The 20,351-nt window shown below is 42.6% G+C and overlaps 1 protein-coding gene across 7 annotated transcripts in view; it reads left to right on the top strand.

The window, feature by feature from the left end:
- Positions 1 to 2,171: 2,171 nt before the first annotated feature.
- Positions 2,172 to 20,351, top strand: part of LOC117741239 (MAP/microtubule affinity-regulating kinase 4-like) — a 54,333-nt gene continuing 36,153 nt past the window's right edge. For 2 of the 7 annotated variants that reach the window (XM_034548138.1, XM_034548136.1), the window contains exon 1: positions 2,867 to 3,257. In XM_034548138.1, the coding sequence (XP_034404029.1) occupies positions 3,210 to 3,257 (48 nt within the window). In that variant the 5' untranslated portion in view covers positions 2,867 to 3,209. The other 5 variants (XM_034548140.1, XM_034548137.1, XM_034548142.1 and 2 more) reach the window with 5 other exon arrangements.

Here is a 20,351-nt window from a genome sequence, read left to right as displayed (position 1 = left end):
ACACACACATATATATATATATATATATATATATATATATATATATATATATATACAATCACTGCATGTGATTGCTCCTTTAAGAACACAGAGATATGGGTGCATGAGGGATGTTTGTGTTTTGATGCTTTTGGAAACGCTAAGTTGTTGTTGTTTAAAAAAAACACAAAAAAAACAGAAACACCTGGTCTGGGTGCACACATGTGATGAGCAACTTGAATATTCAGCCAAATTGCCAAATTGGAGAGACAGAGAAAAGCGCCTATAGGGGAAAGTAGTTTTTGAATTCAAAGCTCTTTTGAAAAGTTACAAAAACCGCCGTTGAACTCATGTCTTATTAGACCTGTGTCACTGAAATGGAAATAGTGTAGTGTGTGGTGTTAAGAAGGGTGGCCTCTCGTTATGGGGTATCACCCCCATATCATCCACAGTGCTTTCTAAAATAAACAGCTGGTGTCCTCCAAATTTGGGCCAAAGAAAGCTTTTGAAATGGAACAGACTTATTGACAAATTATGATATATTCATTGTGCGTAACAATAAACATAATAAGAGAAAAGAAAATAGACAAAAAGAGAAGTACTGCGAAAGTCAAGAATCATATAGATAAAAACGAATGGTTTACAATAAGAACATGTAAGAAATATGCAAATTGTATGTTTTTTAATCCAGAGAAGGAATTGTAATAATAATAATAATAATAATAATTGTAGTGATAACGATAAACATTAAAATGGTAATAATAATAACAATAACAACAACAATAAAATAATGATCATCATCATCATAATTAAACAGACACATATTTTGTCTCTTGAAAGGATTTTAGCCAATAAATATATATTAAGAGAAAGAAGTATAAGTTTTTGCCATAACAATAAAGTTAGACAGTAAGTGAAAAGAGAAAAAGAAAACTACAGTACTGCCAAAGGGAAAATATATATATACATATATTCTCTTTTTGTGATTTTAGCCACTAGGAGGCTGTCATGATACTTTAGGAGAAATAAACAAGAGTTGAATTGTTTACCAAGGGGTAAATCATGAGATATTGTCATTAAAATAGCAGATGCCATTTATTGTTTTTGTTGTGCATCTAAAACTGTCGAAAAAGTAAACAAAAAAGTAATTATTTAGTCAATTGTTTATTGACATTAAAACACAATCCAATTGGGGGCCGATTTACAGATTAGACTTTGTAAAACATTACAATAAACATGAGCAAATATATTGATGTTATACATCAAATTAAACAAGAGAACTTGGGCTAAAAGAATCAGTAAGCCATTTTTACACAACTCAAACACCAACTGAAATAATTATTAAAATATCATAATCATCATTTTGTCAGGAGTTAGCCCACTCAGCACGTTTTCGGAACTAGCAACTCGTAGCTCGGTGCTATCAGAAAAAGCCAGATAGCAAAGAGCAAGAGGATTTAACACAGATTCTAAACATCTTTAGAAAATCCTTTTCCACCAAAGCATCTCCGAGATATGAGCCAAAGAACACAGCAACATGAATCGCATCTGCGCTTTACAGTCACAAATGTTGCTTATCTTTGACTTTTTAAAAAAAAAAAACATTTTTCTTCTTCTAATCAACAAAGACTGCTGTATCTGAACACCATAAGTAATATATGGTTTTGTATATGAGAAAATTCAAATTGCACAGATTGTGCCCAAAAGCCCATTTTACCTAATAAATCTATACTAAAACCTCTCTAACTTTGTTCTGCTTTACTATTTCAAAGTCAAACTTTGCAGAGAGACTGTTCACATATGTTGCTATGATCTATGTGGTTTTTGACCTTTGCTCTGCATCCTTCCAAGAGATAATGATCCTGAAACTCCTTTTTCTTTCTAGGCGAACCTGAAAATTCAACTTTTGCTGTCTTTCATCTTTATTTACTCTTAACCAGTAACACATATACTAATATGGGATAACATGGGTTGCCTTTATTATAACACCAACATTCTTCAAATAGTCTTTGCGGTTGCTGAGATACACCTATTTTAGTTTGGATATGTTATTTCGAGCAGAAACCTAAGAATTGTTCAGTTTTCAAAAAGTTAAGTGCTGGTTATGAAACTCTGAAGGAATGATTCAACAAGGAGTACTTGAAGGCAGCGAGAGGGAGGAGTGATACAACGTGCGTGTGCGCGTGCGCGGCCACCGACTCAGCAAGCGCCTGTGAGCGGCCCGGCCTATTATTACTGCTGACGTCCTTCTCCCTCTCAGTTTCTCTTGTCACTCCGTGGGTTTTTTCAGAAGGCGAAAGGGAGGGAGACAGTTTTCTTACGTCCTCTTCGCGAATAAAAGCTGATGTTTCCGGGGAGACGAATTGCGTTCGCCCGCTGTTCATTCGGGCCACTTTCCATTCATCGCGAAAGCAGTTGGAACCAACCCGAATGAGACGAGCCGAGGGCGGACCGGGCTGAGAGACAAGTCGGAGACCGACCGGGAAGCTCTGCACATCCGCCGCTTTCACCAATTCAACCGCTATTTGCCTTTAATTTTTCCCCCTCCGCACATCTCTTGGTGTCTTGAAATGCCGGCTCACACTGTCCCCGGTTCCGTCTCAGTGACTACTTTTTCCGTGGGAGCCGCCGTTTTAACGAATGTCACCCAGAACAATCACATTAGCTAGCTAACGGGAAAACAGAACCCCCCCCCCCCCCCCCCAACTCAACCCATCGTGGTCGCTCAGAGCCCACGGCTGGTTTTTAAACCCTCGTCGGTTGCTTCAATGGTGGAGTTTTCTTTCCTTTCCCAACACGAGACCGATGCAGCGGAACGCCAACCGACGCCCACCGGGATTGATTTCTCCAGCGAGCCAGCCAGCGTCCCCCGGAATGGTACGAGAGCGTCTGGGGAGGATTGGGGGAAAGTGAGAGGAAGTGTGGGGGGTGGGGGGAAGTCTGGGCTGTTTGTCTTTTTCTTCCTTCAGATGAGACACCAGACAAGCACAATGTGGATGTAGTTTAGTTTTTTTTAACGCATCGATTTAAGCTGGATTTAACTGCATGTTTAACTGCATTCACGGACTCTGACAATGAGGATTGTATGAGAAGTGAGGCTGTTTTTTTTTCTCCTGGTGTGACCGACGGACAGTCTAATCTGGGACGGGTAACCCCGGTGTAAACACAAACCTACAGCCCAGTTATTTTGCGGTTTCTCTCGGACGAAGAAGCGCACTCAGGGACGAAACATGTCTGTACGCACGGCACTGACAGTGAACGAGCGGAACCCGGACCATGTGAGTAGACCGTTCAAGATGCTGGTCGTGTATTTGTCACCTTCAGCAGCAGGAATAGGTATAACCTTTAGGTATTATGGTCATAATACCTATTCACCTATTCAACTCTTCCTCAACTCTCTGGCCCTGAGATTAGTCAGTGTGCCATGTGCAAAGAGCAGCTGCAATCAAACAAGGCAACACAGACGCGCTAATCTCCCCCCTAGCTCATTTGGGACGGATTGCAATTGGACACAGGATGGGGGAACATGGGAGGGAGGGAGGTGGGGGAGGTATTGGTGCCTTGGACTGGGTTCAGACGTGTGTGTGTGTGTGTGTGTGTGTGTGCTACAGTAATTACACACGCACATGCAGAATGCACACATTTATTCAACGAGTTGCCTTTTTATAAAATCTTCCACCTTCACCTACCAGCGCATGTGTGTTGTCTGCCCCCCCACACCAACCCAGCTGATCAATAATGAATGCAACTGATGCAAGGCCACCCAAAGCTCTCCACGCCCATCCTGCCCCACACCCACCCATCCTTCTCCTTTTCTCTGCCACTCCATCACCTTACTCGCAGCTCTTCACCTTGTCAGCCCCTGTCCCCCTCCTCCTCCTTTTACCCCCCTTTGATGGCAGGTCGGTGGGCAGCCCGATGTTGCAGAATATGCTGTGTCAGGCTAGCCCGCCTGCTGGTGTTTTTCTGTGTCTGGGTTTTCTGAGGGGAACGTTTTCAATTCAATGGCCTTTTATTTTTTCAAAGCATTTCACAGTGGTTGTCCTGTATGGGTTTCTTGTGAGGATGCATGTCTCTCTATGTTGATATCCCCCCACCCCCCCTCCCCATATATTGACATCAGCAGTGCAGCGGCAGGGAGAGTCCCCACCTATTATCTCAATGGCACCTGGTTTACACCGAAGGCTGTAATACCAGCCACTCGTCAAGAATACTTTTATTTAAAGGGTGTGTGTGTGTTTTTAGATATTGGACTGCGTCTCGTGTGATATTGTAACTAGTAGTGCTGATTAACTGTTGGAAGCTCCAGGAAAACCAGCACAACAGTGACCTTTTTTTTCAACACGGCTGTTGCATCTCCGATAATATTTCGGGTGGGACCACACCAACCAAAAAGAGGGACGTGAATGAGATAACGTTTCCCATCTTGGTGCGTGTACGTTTAGCCCCTGGTAGAGACGCTGCCACCTTTCTTTACTCTCCTCCCTGGGTGGTTTGCTACAGTTACATTGAGGTGTTGAATATTGCCTCTGGCTCTTCCCAGGACTCAGAAACACCTGCCGAGGTTGCAGAACCCACAACGTGTTTCCATCCTCACGTGCTGTGAGTGGTTTGGACGGTTTCTGTCAAGCCACGCCCAAATGTACAACTTTTTTGTGCTTGTTGTCGAGCGCTGACATCATAGATGACAGAGAGCTTCTTTCTGACTGGCAGCAGGATAAGTTTAGCAATCATGTGAATAACACTTTTCAAAGTAGTAGTTTTTAGTTGTTGTTTTCTACTCTCAGGACAGATATGGTCATATTTATTTTGGTGCCCCGTTATTATGGTGCATTGATTTGTCACCAAGCTGGTAGGAAAGGCATCATTTATTTACTTTTTTTTTTTTAAAGCATTGGGAGGGATAAACTGTTTTTCCCTATGAGCTGGACAGCAGAAGTGATTGCTGTGCTCACTCAGCCATAAGCTGGTCTTGTTATTTACCTCACCATGGCAACTACAGAAGAATGGGGAGGGAGGGGGGTCCTCCATATTTCCCTTTCCCTCGACCAAAACGCAACACAGACATTTACTTTCACACAGGTATGAAAGGTAAGCGCACCCGGTAGTTCCGTTTTCTCGGCCGAGGCACAGAGTTTAACGACGGTTTTGACATTTGAATGATGGTTTGATCTCTGACATAGCTAAAATATCTCTCTCTCTCTGTCAAATCGAGTACATAGTTGTTTTATTTTGAGCTCAATGTAGAATTATTGCAGGTTCTAATGCACAGCAGTTTTTGAGAGCTGTAGAGGGCAGAAGAAAGACAAAAGTGACTTTTATTTAGAAGTGCTACACAGCTTTTTAAATATATACGTTTCTTGGCATGCAGTAACATGTCGGTACATGTGATGCACTCGTGTATTGTCCATGTAACGCAGAAAAGGGGAATGTGGTCTCTTGACCTCCTGCAGAACAGGGTCCATCATGCACGCAGCGTCACACAGCCAGACTTTGAATTCCAATGTGGAAACGTACAAATGATCTCGGAGGAGGAGACTCGCAGAGCTTTTCACAACGGGATCCTGAATTTGCGCGTTGGTACTATTGGTTATTATTGTATTATCTTAGACTACATCTTTTTCCCCATGACGGAGAACTAATTATGCTGGCTTTCCCAGATCATAAAAATGATCCTTTTATGACGCTTTTATCCAAAGTGACTTACAATCATACACCGTAGACACACATCTACGGGGAGCAATTCAGAGTTAAGTATCTTGCTCAAGGACATCTAGGGCTAGCACAGCCAGGGATTGAACTGATCGATCCTATGATTGAAAGACGGACCTACTAACCACTGCCTCACTGTCGCCCACCAGTTAGTGTGGTGGTTAAGCTTGGAAGTTCAGAGCTCGAATATAGTCAGTGAAGATCCTCAACCAGTGGGAAAAGACCAAACTATTTTGCATGGGGCTTATCATGAGCTTTAATCTGTACGTGTGTGTGCGTTTGTCTGTGAGAGAGGAAGAGGAAACCGGGTTGAAGGTGTTGAGTGCTTGTGCGCACATGTACAGCTGCTGTGCTCTTAAGAAAAGCAAAGAAAAAGTCTTTAGGTGTTCCTCCGCGGGGCAGAGCGAGGCTTTTGTGTGTGCGTGTGTGCGTGTGTGCGTGTGTGCGTGTGTGTGTGTGTCGTCGTCAACCCCCCCCCCCCCCCCCCTTCCTTCTTCCTGGACGAGCAAAAGATTCGTGAGCTCGCTGTCCTGACTTGTTACTTGGAAAAAGCTGGCATCCACCCACCTCTGCAGGCCTCCCCATGCAACGGCATTGGTTTCACCCCCACAAACTCGGTGACATGAAACACAGCTCCGGGGCTTCTAATCATCTCGTTCACTGAGGCCAAGTGAACCGTATTTGATTGGTATAAAAATAAGGAGGGTTGATATTCGGTGACCTGCACGGCACCTCGCTTGACGTGTGCCTTGACGTTCACTCGCCAGCTTAACACTACCTATTTTGTTACAAATAGCCCAAAGGTCAGAGAAGTGGGCCAGTAGCATGGCAACGTCTCGGCTACTCCCGAGGCCCCCCCCTCCCCGTGAGCAGGCCCGTGCTCCCCGCAGCTCCAGTGATACTTGCCAGTGGGCAAACGGTGGTTTGCGCTGAGCAGGTTCAGCCGTGAAAGTATGAATGTGAAGCATGGCAGTGCTGGGAAAAGAGCTTAAGAGATTTCACGGCCCTCCCTGTAAATGGATTGCTCAACAGCACAGCAGGGAGAATGTTTTTAAGGGACATTTAAGAATTTACTTTCCCAGCTCCGATTAGTATACTTGCTCAAATACCGTCTTAGTTTCTCTCGCCGTTTTCTTTACAACTTTTTTTTATTCATTGCACTTTTCCCAAAATCATTTTCCCATCACTCCTTTTTTTTTTTTAAATGTGTGCACGCTGATCAAGTACCTACTTGTTGTTTAATTATTCCAAACAATGCATTTTACTGTTACTTTTGTTTAGAAAACTGAGTGTAGTGAAGTGAATGTTTGACAAACATCCATATTCTTTAAGGTATGCTAAGCATGATGGGATGTATTGACAATGTAAAATGAACTGTCTCTCTCTGAATGAAACATACATTTATGCTCCAACACGTTTCCTTCCCACCTGCTGTTACATAATGTCTCTCTGAGCGAGCCTTTTTGCTATAAACAGCTCAATATGTCTCTGTGTGTGTTTGTGGAAATAAAAAGGATTGGCCTTTTTGAAGGTTAAAAACTGCATGATAAAGTAAACTAATCTTAATGTGTCACTTAAACACTAAACATGAAGTAAACGTTATTTGCATTTTATACAAATCTAACTGACGGCTTTTTAAAATCTGCACAAATTGTTTTCCGCCGGCTATTATGTAATTCTAGTTAAGAAGTTGGTGCCAAACAGTTGGCGTTTACTGGCGATCAGGCTACCATGTGAAGAATGACGCTGGTCACAGATCTTCTGTTAACTGACACATGCACACACACACACACACGCGCACACCACGCAGACGTCAGTTATCGCACACAGATGCACACAATCACAAAAACGAAACGTCTGACGGGTACAGGGAACACAGTCAGAGCTCACACAGTTGGCCCGTTATGTTCATTGTGCGACAAGCTCTTCAAGTGTCGGCTTACCACCCCGTTTCTGTCCTCAGGGCCTGAGCCGGTGCCGGTGCCAATGCAGATACAGCGTCTGCTCGTCCTGTTTTCTTTAGTGTGTTCGTGAGACGTGAGGGTTCATTCTATAGACTGTATATAAGGAGGGGGAGGGGACGTTGTCATCGTGATGTCACCTACTGGTTTGTGGACTGCCGTTTTGAAGCCTCGACGTTTTGTCCGTCACCATCTTGTCTTTTTGCAACCAGTGAACCGAAGTGACAACATTTGGACTGCAGAGGAGCGACGTAGAGTATACGGCTCTGGTTGCAACCTCTCAATCACAAGGTACCTTGTGACTCAAAATGGACCATAATTTACTAAATGAACATCATGCTGTATTGAAGAGACCACTAACTCATGTTTTGATTGTTTACCGAGGGAATAAATCAAGAGACATTTTCCCATAGACTTCTAGGCAATCAGACTTCTTTTTGCAGCCGGAGGAGTCTGGTTCACTCACTTTAACGTCTCCAGGGTTTAATAGACCCTCCTCTCTGACAATTCCTTAAAACGTCAACAGAATAACATGTTCAATAGTCCGACAAGTGCCACCATACAGTAACACGTAACACACTTTCCCGGAACACACAGCAGTCTCCAAGCTTCGCCCCTGGAGTAAACGGCATCAGCCCTCCGCACTCTTCACCCCCACGGCCTTCGAACAGCCCACATAACATAGTTCACTCATACCATATAATGCAGCCTCAGGTCCGCAGTGCCCCCGTGAGAAATATTGCCTCAGCGTGTCCGGGTACCGTAAGGATGAGGTGACTGTGTCAGCCTCCCGGACTGAAAGTGGAAGGTGGAAGGCTGTAACATGTTGTGAACTGTGTGTGTCTGTGTGGTAATGTTCTTGCCGTCACTGTTTCTGTCCATTAGCTGCTGCAGGCCGAAGCTCTGCAGAGTCCTTTAGACACAGAGCATTTTGAGTTTCCCTTCAGGGTAGAATTGGCCTCATCTAATCGGCGATGGCAGTGAGGCAGTAGTGCATTGTAGACGCTGTGTCAACTGCTGCGTCAACTGCTGCGTCATGACTTCCTCTCACGCTGACGTCTTAAAAGATTCCTGTGGCAGATGGGCCGTAGTCTCAATCAGCAAAACCTTCTTGGCCTGACAATCCTGGTTTTCCCTTCACATTTTCATTTAAAACCAGATACAGGCACATTTTCAAACTAGTTTGGTAAAAAATATCAAAACATGGAAATTCATTGTGTCCACAAAGGATTTGCACTAACCAGCCATTACATTTCATTCATCAGATACTACAAAGCTGGTCTGTCACCCCTCCTCCCTGTAGCTTGACTCTTCAGATAAATTGCCTCAGGCTCGTGGAAGAAAAAATAATTATCATGAGAGGTTGGGTCATACTGAAGTGGCTGAGTGGGCAGAGGTAAAGACTGTGTGCTGGGAGAATGGTTGAAGGTGCCTACTGAGTATATATTATGCAATGAAAGGAACGAGAGGATTTGACACCAAGTTTATGAATTCATGGTAACAGGTTTTTCCGGCACAGAGATGATTTAGAGAACGAAGTAAACAAGTGAGAGTAAAGATTCAGTAAAGGTAATGTTTCTAGGCCCCATTCCTCGTACCTGGCTAACTGAGTTGGCCGGATAATTTTCAGGATAAGTTTAAATAAGTCAGGCTTTTCGGTTCCACAAAGCAAGTTTGGCAAAATCACCATAGCAACACATCCAAAAACTTGAACCTGCTCCAGCGCAGGCTAACTTAAGTTAGCTGGATAAGCTTGCAGCTCCCTTCCTCAGAGATCCCATTGATGAAGGAGCGATATTAGTTAGATTAGCGTTTCATAGGGAGAGAGTTCTTATCACATCATGATGACTTCCTATACGAGCGCTATCCATTCTACCCACAAGGAATTATTTATTTCCAAGACCTTCTGGAGCCATCAAATCGCCCTCTGTCCCAAACGAGGCAGATGTTGTCAATCAAAAAGGCTTTCACAGCTTTAATGTGCAGGTACTTATGACATTAAACAATCATATGCCTTTGACAATAGGGGTCATGGACCTTTCAATTGCCTGCTGTAGTACTGTACAATATCCATGTAGTGTACAATACTCATGACATCTTAGATGATCTGTGACACCACCTGCCTCATAACAAATGTCCGGGCTCCGAGAATATTGTCAAATGATTAAGGTGAACTCATGAGAAGAATAGAGAGAATATCACACAATTTATTTTCACTGCTTCAATTGATTGAATTTCTGATTATGAATAATGCATACATACACACTGATCCGCCCATATACAGATTTGCACACATGTGAATGAAGCGGATGTTCATCCAGTTATCCAGAAGTAGTCGGTGAAAGTCACCGAACTGTGTGAGCCCACGGATGATGTTATGTGTCTATCTATCTATCTATCTATCTATCTATCTATCTATCTATCTATCTATAGATAGATAGATATAGTGTGTATGTATGTGATATTAATGTTATGAACCCAAACACAAGGGTGTTTGATGTTCCGACGTTTGTGGGATTTCCACAACAAGCATAAAGCAAAAATAGTGGTTATTTCTTCCATGGTGGATGGTGGAAATTATAGAGATAACCCCTCACCAGCACGAATGAATTAAATGAATAAACCACAACTAGTCGGGCAAGTAAACTTACAAGAGTAAAGCGTTGTGAATATTCATGTGAACGCAGCATTACTCATTTAACTTGTCTGATATGTTGCCATGCTTCTTGTCTAGCCCCTTACAGCAGTGGCGGTGTTAGATCCATGATTATGGTCTGGAATTCCTCATATCCGTTCATGATCATGTCCTGTTCTTCAGCGGAGAAAAAAAGAGGCTTTTCCTTTGAGTTTATTTGCCTTCGTGCTGTTAGAAAATCATTGTTTTTGGTGATCGACACTTTCCCCATTTGAAGTAGGACGGGCACGCACAACTATCCTGTGAACTGACGTCTGGATCGAACTAACGAGATGGTTTGAGTGCGGATCAGCCTTTGAGAAACCGAGATAGCCTGATTTCAATCAGCGGGTTAATCTAAGCTGGCTAATAGGACATTTGATCAACTTAGTTGAACCACGTACGAGAAATAGGGCCCAGGTCTTTATTACTGGTATTATTGTTGTTGTTTTTATATGATACTAAATCGACCCAATACTGGGAAAATCTCTGCATCTTTTATGGGAAACGATAGTTTTAAACCACTTAATTTTTGTAGTTTTGGATTCCTAGCAGTGATAACACTCAATAGCAACATTGCTTAAACAGAGGTCTGACAGGGCGAAGAACTCAAGCAGTCAGTTTGAAACAAATCTTAGTTTAGTCAAACTTGGAGTTACAAACTCTCCCAATTTATCCCATTTTCCACACCGACTCTCTGATTTGGCTTGAAACCTACCGTACCTCCCCAATGGTAGCATGTGTGTGCACACAGTGAATGGACATTCCAGGCGCGCTCGCTGCGTTTCATTTGCAAAGAAAACGCTGGGATAAATGAGCTAAACCGTGGGCTGGTCCACAACAACTTTCTTGCCCCCGTCAATTTTAGGAATGTTGCCTCGAGCTCGTCACAGCAGTTATTGTGGTAAGCACAGTGTTATCATTACTGGTAGAAATGATGAGCAAAACCACAACAAATAAGAATGTTTGATGTGTGCAAAGTCTCTTTCTGCACTAAAAAGAGTGGTTCACAGAACAGATCCCTCCAGAGAGAAGAATCCGTCTATCTGCAGAGGCGGAGAGAGAAAACGACGTCTGGCCACCGTGGTGACTCAGCGCTCTAATCCACCGCTGCTGTTGATCCGAATGGAATAAATCTGACCCTTCGCTGAGCCCGGTCTGATGATCACAGCCCTGCAGTGAATGATATGCTGAGTAATGTGGCACATCTCCAGAGGGGGAACAGACGGCATCTTTGTGGGGTGTGTGTGTGTGACTCCAGTTCCACTTTGCTTACTGGAGCCACCGTCAGGAGGCCCGCCTTTAAACCCACAGTGTCGGGTAGTGGTCCTCCTGATTCATGTTAGCAATCATATGATTATCATGTTTTTACAAGTGTTTTTTGTTGTTGTTTTTGAGCAAGTTTCCCGACCCGAGGCCCCAAGAACCCTTTCCAAAGTAATGATAACATTTCTGTTATCATTTCAGTTTTAAGAGGGAATCAAATGAGGCTCTTTTTTGAGTGAAATAAAATGGACAAAAGCGTTGCTATTTCTTGGCTGCTGGTGCAGAATATTTTGGCGCGTAAAGAACGGAAGGTTGAAACTAAGCTGTAAGAGCAACACCAGCCCGCCTGCCCCGGGGAAATGCACACTACACGTCAGTGAGAGGAGCGCTGCCGCCAAACGGCCCTCCACAAATCTTCTCTAATTGAAAACCACAAGCGACATCGGTAGTTACAGGGTTAAGAAACGTTGCCCTGTGTTTAGTTTCATGATCGGCCGAAACCTGTGTTCGTTGCCAGTGGGGAATCAATGGTTTGATTCCGGTGTGTCATTTGCCTGCCCTCTAAATCAATTATATTAGCTGCTTTTCCGGCATTAATTATTCTGAAAATCCAAAGGCCTTTCGATCCGGTCTGATATTTCTTCTATTCATCATGTTTTTTTAGAAAGTCAAAATCCCGACAAAATCCCCCCTGCAAAATACTTATTTCCTAGTGAGACTTTATTCCAAAAATGCTCATTACATGGACATTTTGGCTTCGTTAGGTGGCCAGAAATCAATATTCAAATAATCTGTTTAAAACACAACACGTTGTCTTATACAGTCACACGTTTCTATTTTCATTTGTTGTGTTGTTGTGAGGGATCCTGTTTAATAATGGCTTGCATATTCACTGTATTATATCTTTAATCAGAATCACTTAATCAGACTTGTTACTTTATTCACTAGGGACGACTGATGGCCAGTATTTTCAGCGGTAAACACCAGTAGACATTACTGAAAAGTCTCATTGTGCATAAGCACGATCTGTTCTCTGGAATGAAGTGCTTGGTGTAAAAGTCCAAATTGCGTTGGACGCGTGACTCTGTCTGTCGCCATCACGTAACGTGTTGTGTTTCCGGCAGCTCCCTCTCCCTCGCGGGGCCCAGCAAGGAAACACTCGCGTTGTGCTGCGACACTCCTGCTGTCGTTTCTCTGACATTTCCTGTCCCCGAGAAAGGAAGTGAAATGACGTGGGCGTGTGGGTCGACAAAAGCGAACTTGTCAAGTGCGCGTTGTCTATATTCAGCATATAATATATTTTCATTACATGATTGGCAGTTGAACTAATGGCAGTTTTTTTCTGTTAAAAAAAAGAAAAGGAAAAAGTGCGTGTGTGTGTGACATGCTCGGGCTGCAGCTGCTAGAGGGAGGAAGCGGAATCTGGAGTGGGTCTGTGCGTGTGGAGGATGGCTCAAGGTTACGCCATTCCTGTGTCACACATCCTGTCTTTATCTCAATTCCTCCCAACAAAAACACACACCAACATGCACACACTCAGTCCGGTACAGTACACCCAAGCTGCAGCAGCAGCAGGGCGCCTCCCTCAGGGCGTGGCCCATTGTTTGGAAACATATTTGTGTTTGTCATGCCGTTGGTCCTGGCGTTGCGGTGCGTCATATAAAGCCACGATAACGGAGTGAAAGAGAAAATTGTATTTGCATGCAGAGATATTTATGAGTCATGTCGCAGAACGAGCTATAATACCTATAACGGGTACAATGACTCTTAGCGATACAATAAATGAAACTTGTAAATGATGACGTATGACGGAGAAGCAGCTTGTGAAGAGACAAAAACCTAGCAAACGACTGAGGATTATTTAAAGTTTATGAAATCATGTGTGTAGAGTACAATTGCTTTCTATTCAGCTGTACACACCCACACCGACCAGCACAGCTGTTCTGTAGAATAGACAATGTTATGCCTGACATCCATGCCATCAAATAACGCTAATTGTTTTGTAATGATTGTATTGTTTTCTGATGCGCAGCCCGAAAGTTGTGGGTGAGCCTAACCTGTACTGGCCCGTCCTAAATGAACATATATTTGCAGGTATTTTAGTGTAATAATGCAATATAATTCAGCTGCACGTTTTCAGTTTCACGTCAAAGATAACACATCATCATGTTTATTGTATTGTTGTAGAAACGACGTCAAGCTTGGGTTCCTATCGGATCACACAGAATTTAAAAGAAATCTTTTACTGCCTACCGTCTTTGTTTAGTCGATGCGGGAAGCTTTTTTTAGGACTGCATGTGACGGGATGCAGATGGTTTGGCCCAAAAAGTGATTCATGCCATTCATGGATTATGATGAAGTTAGATAGACTTTTCTTTTTCATAATCATGCAGCCCATAATTCAGACTGTGACCAGTATAAATACACTTAAAAAATGAAACGGGTTTGAATATTTTTATTGGATTGAGAAGCAATGCACATCAAATGGCAAACAATATTAGTGATTTGAAACTGTTGTCGTCAGGCTAACGCGAGTTGTGAGATGCAGGACATCGGCACAAAGAACCGATTTCCTCCAGTTTGCGAGGTGCAGCTTGTTTGTTGAATGTGCAAATTACACACACACACACACACACACACACACCATTTTCTATACCAAATGTCACCCTACATGTGTAATGATGTGGAGAGCTTTTATATCCCTCCGCTCCCCCACTCAAAATACCTCTGCTGGCCCTCCAGTCCGCTACTAGTAGAGACCCCATCACACACACAGGCCTCCTTTCTGAATGAAACCACGTGGTAATCAAAAGTGGTGGGGGGAGTCGCTCTTTGGGGAAAAAAAAAAAAAAAAAAAGTATGAGGGTTGGGGGATGGCCGATGGAGGCCGGCACGAAGTCTCAAACTAATGTGAAGTCGCCCCAAAAATGAAGATAGCGGTGCGAGACAAAAGAGGGGGCGGGTTTTGGGTGCGGAGAGGAGAATGGAGGGATAGGAGGCACATTGATTTGTCTGGGGGGGGATGGGATGAGCCAGGGGAGGGAAGAAGAGGTGAATAAATGGTGGGGTGGAGTCATTTGGAAATGGAACGTTCTCCATGTTGGCTATAGTACTATAAATGTTTTTATAGTATCTTTGTAATCTCTCAAACACTTAAAGCCTTGATACGTGCCACGAAAACTACACACATGAGATTAGTAGAAATGGTTACTTTTTTTCCTTTCTTTTTTATGTTGCATCAATGACTGTTGCATTGTGTCAGTGTTAAAGGTCTGAGCCGGTGCACTTTCCCATGTGAGTGCGTGTGTGTGCTGAAAAATCGTTTGATCCTGTGATTTCACGCCAGTGTTTACCACATTGGGTGCATTTCAAGGTGATGCGTTTTTATTTAACTTCTGATCTGTGTGAGAGTGAGAGTATAGTTCTCATAGTGTGGAAATAGAAAGTCATTGTGCCGAGGGCTTGTCATGAGTTTCTCTTGGGGCTCTACATTTGCCTCTTTTCCCATAGCAAAAAGTCCAGACTACATATATTCACTTAAATCTGTCCAAGAGGCCTAAATCCTGGCATGAGCCATAACCCCACCGCCGGCTTTGTGTCTTCACACTGATTTCCCGGGTTGAGGGATCAGGAAGGGATGGGAAAGATTGGGAGAGTGAGGCAGGATGATGCGTGAGAGGAATATACCATATTTACCACATGTATCATGATAGAGGGGTTACAATGAGGTACTGTATATTGCAGTTCAGTAAGCAATGCATAATGTATTTCAATAAAATCTTAGCAAAACTGTCATAGTATAAAGAACACTACACGACATTCATAAAATCTGCGTAAAAAAAATCAATAATTTCCCATATTGTCCTGCACTCCTAATCCACATTGTGGTGCTTTTGTGGTCCTAGCGTGTTTTTATCTTTGTATCTTCATTGATGTTTGCCGATATCAGAATTAGTTTGGACCAGCGTTGAGTTTTCTGTTTTTTTCACGCTCTTTAACATTTTAATTTTAGTTAATTTGATCCAATAGTAAGAAACCAGTCTCATAATACATCAACATATACAACATCCTTTCTCATATTCATCTTTTGAAAAAAAGTAGAAGTTGGCAAGCAAGAAACCCAGACATTTAATTTTAATTCAATTCAGTTTATTTTGTATAGCCCAATATCACAAATTTGCCCCAGAGGGCTTTACAATCTGTACACATACGACATCCCTGTCCCAGGACCTCACATCGAATCTGGAAAAACTCCCCAAAAATAACCTTTGACAGGGAAAAAAGGGAAGAAACCTTCAGGAGAGCAACAGAGGAGGATCCCTCTCCCCGGATGGACAGAAGCAATAGATGTCATGTGTACAGAATGAACAGCATTTACAAAGTTACATAAACACATTACATGAATATGACAATGTATGAATTGTATTGTATGAAAACACCTCCAGGTCCAATGGACCCTCTGAGACGTGAAGTCACAACGACTCCGGGGAGGAAGCAGAGTTAATAAGGTGCAATGGAGAGATGTAAATTCATCCATAAGGAGAGAGAGAAGATGAGATAGGAGCTCAGTGTATCCTAAAACATCCCCCAGCAGCCTATAAGCCTATAGCAGCATATCAAGGGGCTCGACCAGGGCAAACCTGATTCAGCCCTAACTATAAGCACTATCAAACAGGAAAGTCTTAAGTCTATTCTTGAATGAGGTGACTGTGTCTGCCTCCCGGACTGAAAGTGGAAGCTGGTTCCATAAAAGAGGAGCTTGATAACTGAAGGCTCTTGCTCCCATCCTCCTTTTTAGGACTCTGGGAACCACAAGTAGCCCCGCATTTAGTGAGCGCAGCTCTCTAGTGGGGCAATATGGTACTACAAGCTCATTAAGATATGATGGTGCATCACCAATCAAGGCTTTGTAGGTGAGGAGAAGAATTTTAAATGTGATTCTTGATTTTACAGGGAGCCAGTGCAGCGCAGCTAATACAGGAGTCATGTGATCTCTTTTCTTAGTTTTTGTGAGTACACGAGCTGCAGCATTTTGGATCAACTGGAGGGATTTAAGAGACTTATTAGAGCAGCCTGATAATAAGGAGTTGCAGTAATCTAGTCTGGAAGTAACAAACGCGTGAACCAGCTTTTCTGCATCTTTTTGAGACAAGATCTGCCTGATTTTTGAAATGTTACGTAGATGAAAAAATGCAGTCCTTGAGATTTGCTTAACGTGGGAGTTAAAGGACAAGTCCCGGTCAAAGATAACTAGAGATTCTTTACAGTGGTGTTGGATGCAAGGGCAATGCCATCTACAGAAACCACATCACCAGATAATTGATCTCTGAGGTGTTCAGGGCCCAGTAAAATAACTTCAGTTTTGTCTGAGTTTAACATCAGGAAGTTGCAGGTCATCCATGTTTTTATGTCTTTAAGACATTCTTGAATTTTAGCGAGCTGGTTGGTCTCCTCTGGTTTGATCGATAGATATAATTGAGTATCGTCTGCATAGCAATGAAAGTTTATGGAGTGTTTCCTGATAATGTTGCCCAAAGGAAGCATATATAAGGTAAATAAAATTGGTCCAAGCACAGAACCTTGTGGAACTCCATGATTAACGTTGATGGTCATTGAGGCTTCATTGTTTACAAATACAAATTGAGATCGATCTGATAAATAGGATTTAAACCAACTTAGTGCGGTACCTGAAATGCCAATCGACTGATCCAGTCTCTGTGATAGGATGTTATGGTTAATGGTGTCGAACGCAGCACTAAGGTCTAACAAAACAAGTACAGAGATGAGTTCCCTATCTTATGCAATTAGGAGGTAATTTGTAATTTTCACCAGTGTTGTCTCTGTGCTGTGGTGTTTTCTAAATCCTGACTGAAACTCCTCAAATAAACTATTCTGAAGTAGAAAGTCACACAACTGATTTGCGACTACTTTCTCAAGGATCTTAGAGGAAGGGAAGGTTAGAGATCAGTCTGTAGTTAGCCAACACCTCTGGATTAAGAGGGTTTTTTCAGGAGAGGTTTAATTACAGCTACTTTGAAGGAATGTGGTACATGGCCTGTTAGCAAAGACACATTAACAATATCCAGCAGAGAGGTGCCAATTAAAGGCAACACGTCTTTAAGCAGCCTCGTTGGGATGGGGTCTAAGAGACAGGTAGACGGTTTAGAAGTAGAAACCATTGAGGACAATTGGTCTAAGTTAATGGGAGAAAACCCATCCAAATATACACCAGGGCATACAGCCGTTTCCAAGGCCACTCCTCTTGATGACAGATTGGCACTGGTTGAGGGCAAGAGATTATCTATCTTGCCTCTAATAGTTAAAATCTTTTCATTGAAGAAGTTCATGAAGTCATTACTACTGAGGTCTATAGGAATACACGGCTCCACAGAGCTGTGACTCTGTCAGCCTGGCTACAGTGCTAAAGAGAACCCTGGGGTTGTTCTTATTTTTCTCTATTACTGATGAGTAATAGGCTGCTCTGGCATTACGGAGAGCCTTTTTATATGTTTTAAGACTATCTCGCCAAACTAAGCGTGATTCTTCCAGATTGGTGGAACGCCATATGCTTTCGAGCTTTCGTGAAGTTTGCTTTAGGTCGCGGGTCTGAGGGTTATACCAGGGAGCAAACCTCCTTTGCCTCACTGTCTTTTTCTTCAGTAGGGCTATCAAGTCTAGTGTCATTCTCAGTGAGCCAGTAGCACTATCGACAAGATGATCAATCTGGGACGGACTAAAGTTAGCACAGGAGTCCTCCGTCACATTGAGACGTCGTATTGAATCAAATGCAGAAGGAATCGCTTCTTTAAATTTAGCTACAGCACTGTCAGTTAGACATCTGGTGTAGAAACTTTTAACTAACGGTGTATACTCCGGGAGTATGAAATCAAAAGTTATGAGGTAATGGTCTGACAGAAGAGGGTTCTGTGGGAAGACCTCCAAATGCTCAATGTCAATGCCATATGCAAGAACAAGGTGGAGGGTGTGGCCAAAGCAGTGAGTGGGTTTCTGTACTTTCTGACAGAAGCCAATCGAGTCCAACAATGAGATAAATGCAGTACTAAGGCAATCATTATCAATATCCACATGAATATTAAAATCTCCTGCAATAATAACCGTATCAGTTTTAAGGACTGTAAAAAGGTGAGAGCTGTGTATACTGGACGCCTCGGGCTTAAGGAAAAGTCAAGATTCAATAGGTTTAAAATTAACAATATTTAATGGCAAAAAAGTACCAGACAAAATAATACATTCACGATCGTGAGGGCCGGTTGAACGGACTTCCACAGACTAAATCACTTTCTCTCGTGAAGTAGGGAGCTGTCTGGTCAATTCAAGCTGAAAGAAAATTAAAAAGAGAACGTTTCCCTCAGCACAAATCCCTTTTATCAGTATTCAGTCACGCCTTTAACAACTTTAAATGTTAGTAATTCGTCGGGTTAAATACACATCACCTTTGGTTGGCTTAAGGCCATAGTAAAGATCACGGGGTCAAACGTCACACTTCCGGTCAAGACAAAGAGTTTCTTTTCAGAATAAAACCTCTCATCTTGCCTTCAGTATAAAACGTCACGGGTTCCCACTCCGCTGTCAATTTTAACAACATCTCTAACTAATAGACTATCATTCATTCTGATGCATCATACAATTATAATGCATACATTTATCAACAGTCACAATAATAGATTATGATAATCTCATGCCTTACAACATATTTATGCAGACTATTTTAACCAATATTCACTATGAATTATCATACTTCCATTATGTATTAATATAAAACATAAGACTATCTTTATGTGCATGTGCAAATCATAATAACCTATTACAACTCTACAGAACTAAACTTGATAGAAACTCTGAAAATTCAGATATAAATTCTGAATATGGACCTGGTGGCCGGTACAGTATAACAAATAGGATTGGCTGTAATGTTTTCCAGGTTGGATGTGAAAGACTAAGAACAAGGCTTTCAAATGAGTTGTAGTTTAGTTTAGGTTTAGGATTCATTAATAGGCTTGAGTCAAAAATGGCTGCTACTCCACCTCCTCGGCCGGTGCCTCGAGGAATGTGAGTATTAATATGACTTGATTCATTTAAGCTGACATATTCTTCATGGCTCAGCCAGGTTTCAGTAAGACACAATAAATCAATGTGATTGTCTGATATTAAATAATGTACTAATACAGCTTTAGGTGACAGATCTAATATTTAGGAGTCCACATTGTTGCAGTAGTGATGTTAACCTGTGTGAGGTTATTTTGTATGACTCCTCTTCTGGTTACTTTTGATTTAATTAATTTAAGTGGCCGTGGGACAGACACAGTCTCTATAGAGTTACGGTTAAGGGTGGGTAACTGCTCGGATGTAAGTGCAGAGAAGGGTGGAAGACTACAACTCTGCTTCTGCTTCCTGATCTGAACTCTGGGTCATGGATCCGTTAATCAACTTGGCCATGTTCGCAGAAATGAGACGCGCTCCATCCCAAGTGGGATGAATGCCGTCTCGACTCATCAGATCAGGCTTTCCCCAGAAAGTCTGCCAGTTATCTATGTAGCCCACATTGTTTGCTGGGCACCACCTGGACAACCAGCGGTTGAATGACGACATGCGGCTATACATGTCATCATTGATCAGATTGAGGAGAGGGCCAGAGAAAACTACGGTGTCCGACATTGTCTTGGCATAAGTACACACCGATTCCACATTAATTTTAGTGACCTCCGACCGCCGCAGTCGGGAGTCATTACCGCCGGCGT

Source organism: Cyclopterus lumpus, chromosome 13, assembly GCF_009769545.1.
Source record: "Cyclopterus lumpus isolate fCycLum1 chromosome 13, fCycLum1.pri, whole genome shotgun sequence".
Lineage (NCBI taxonomy): Eukaryota > Metazoa > Chordata > Actinopteri > Perciformes > Cyclopteridae > Cyclopterus > Cyclopterus lumpus.
Note: the sequence above shows the minus strand (reverse complement) of the source record. Positions and strands in the feature narration are given on the sequence as shown.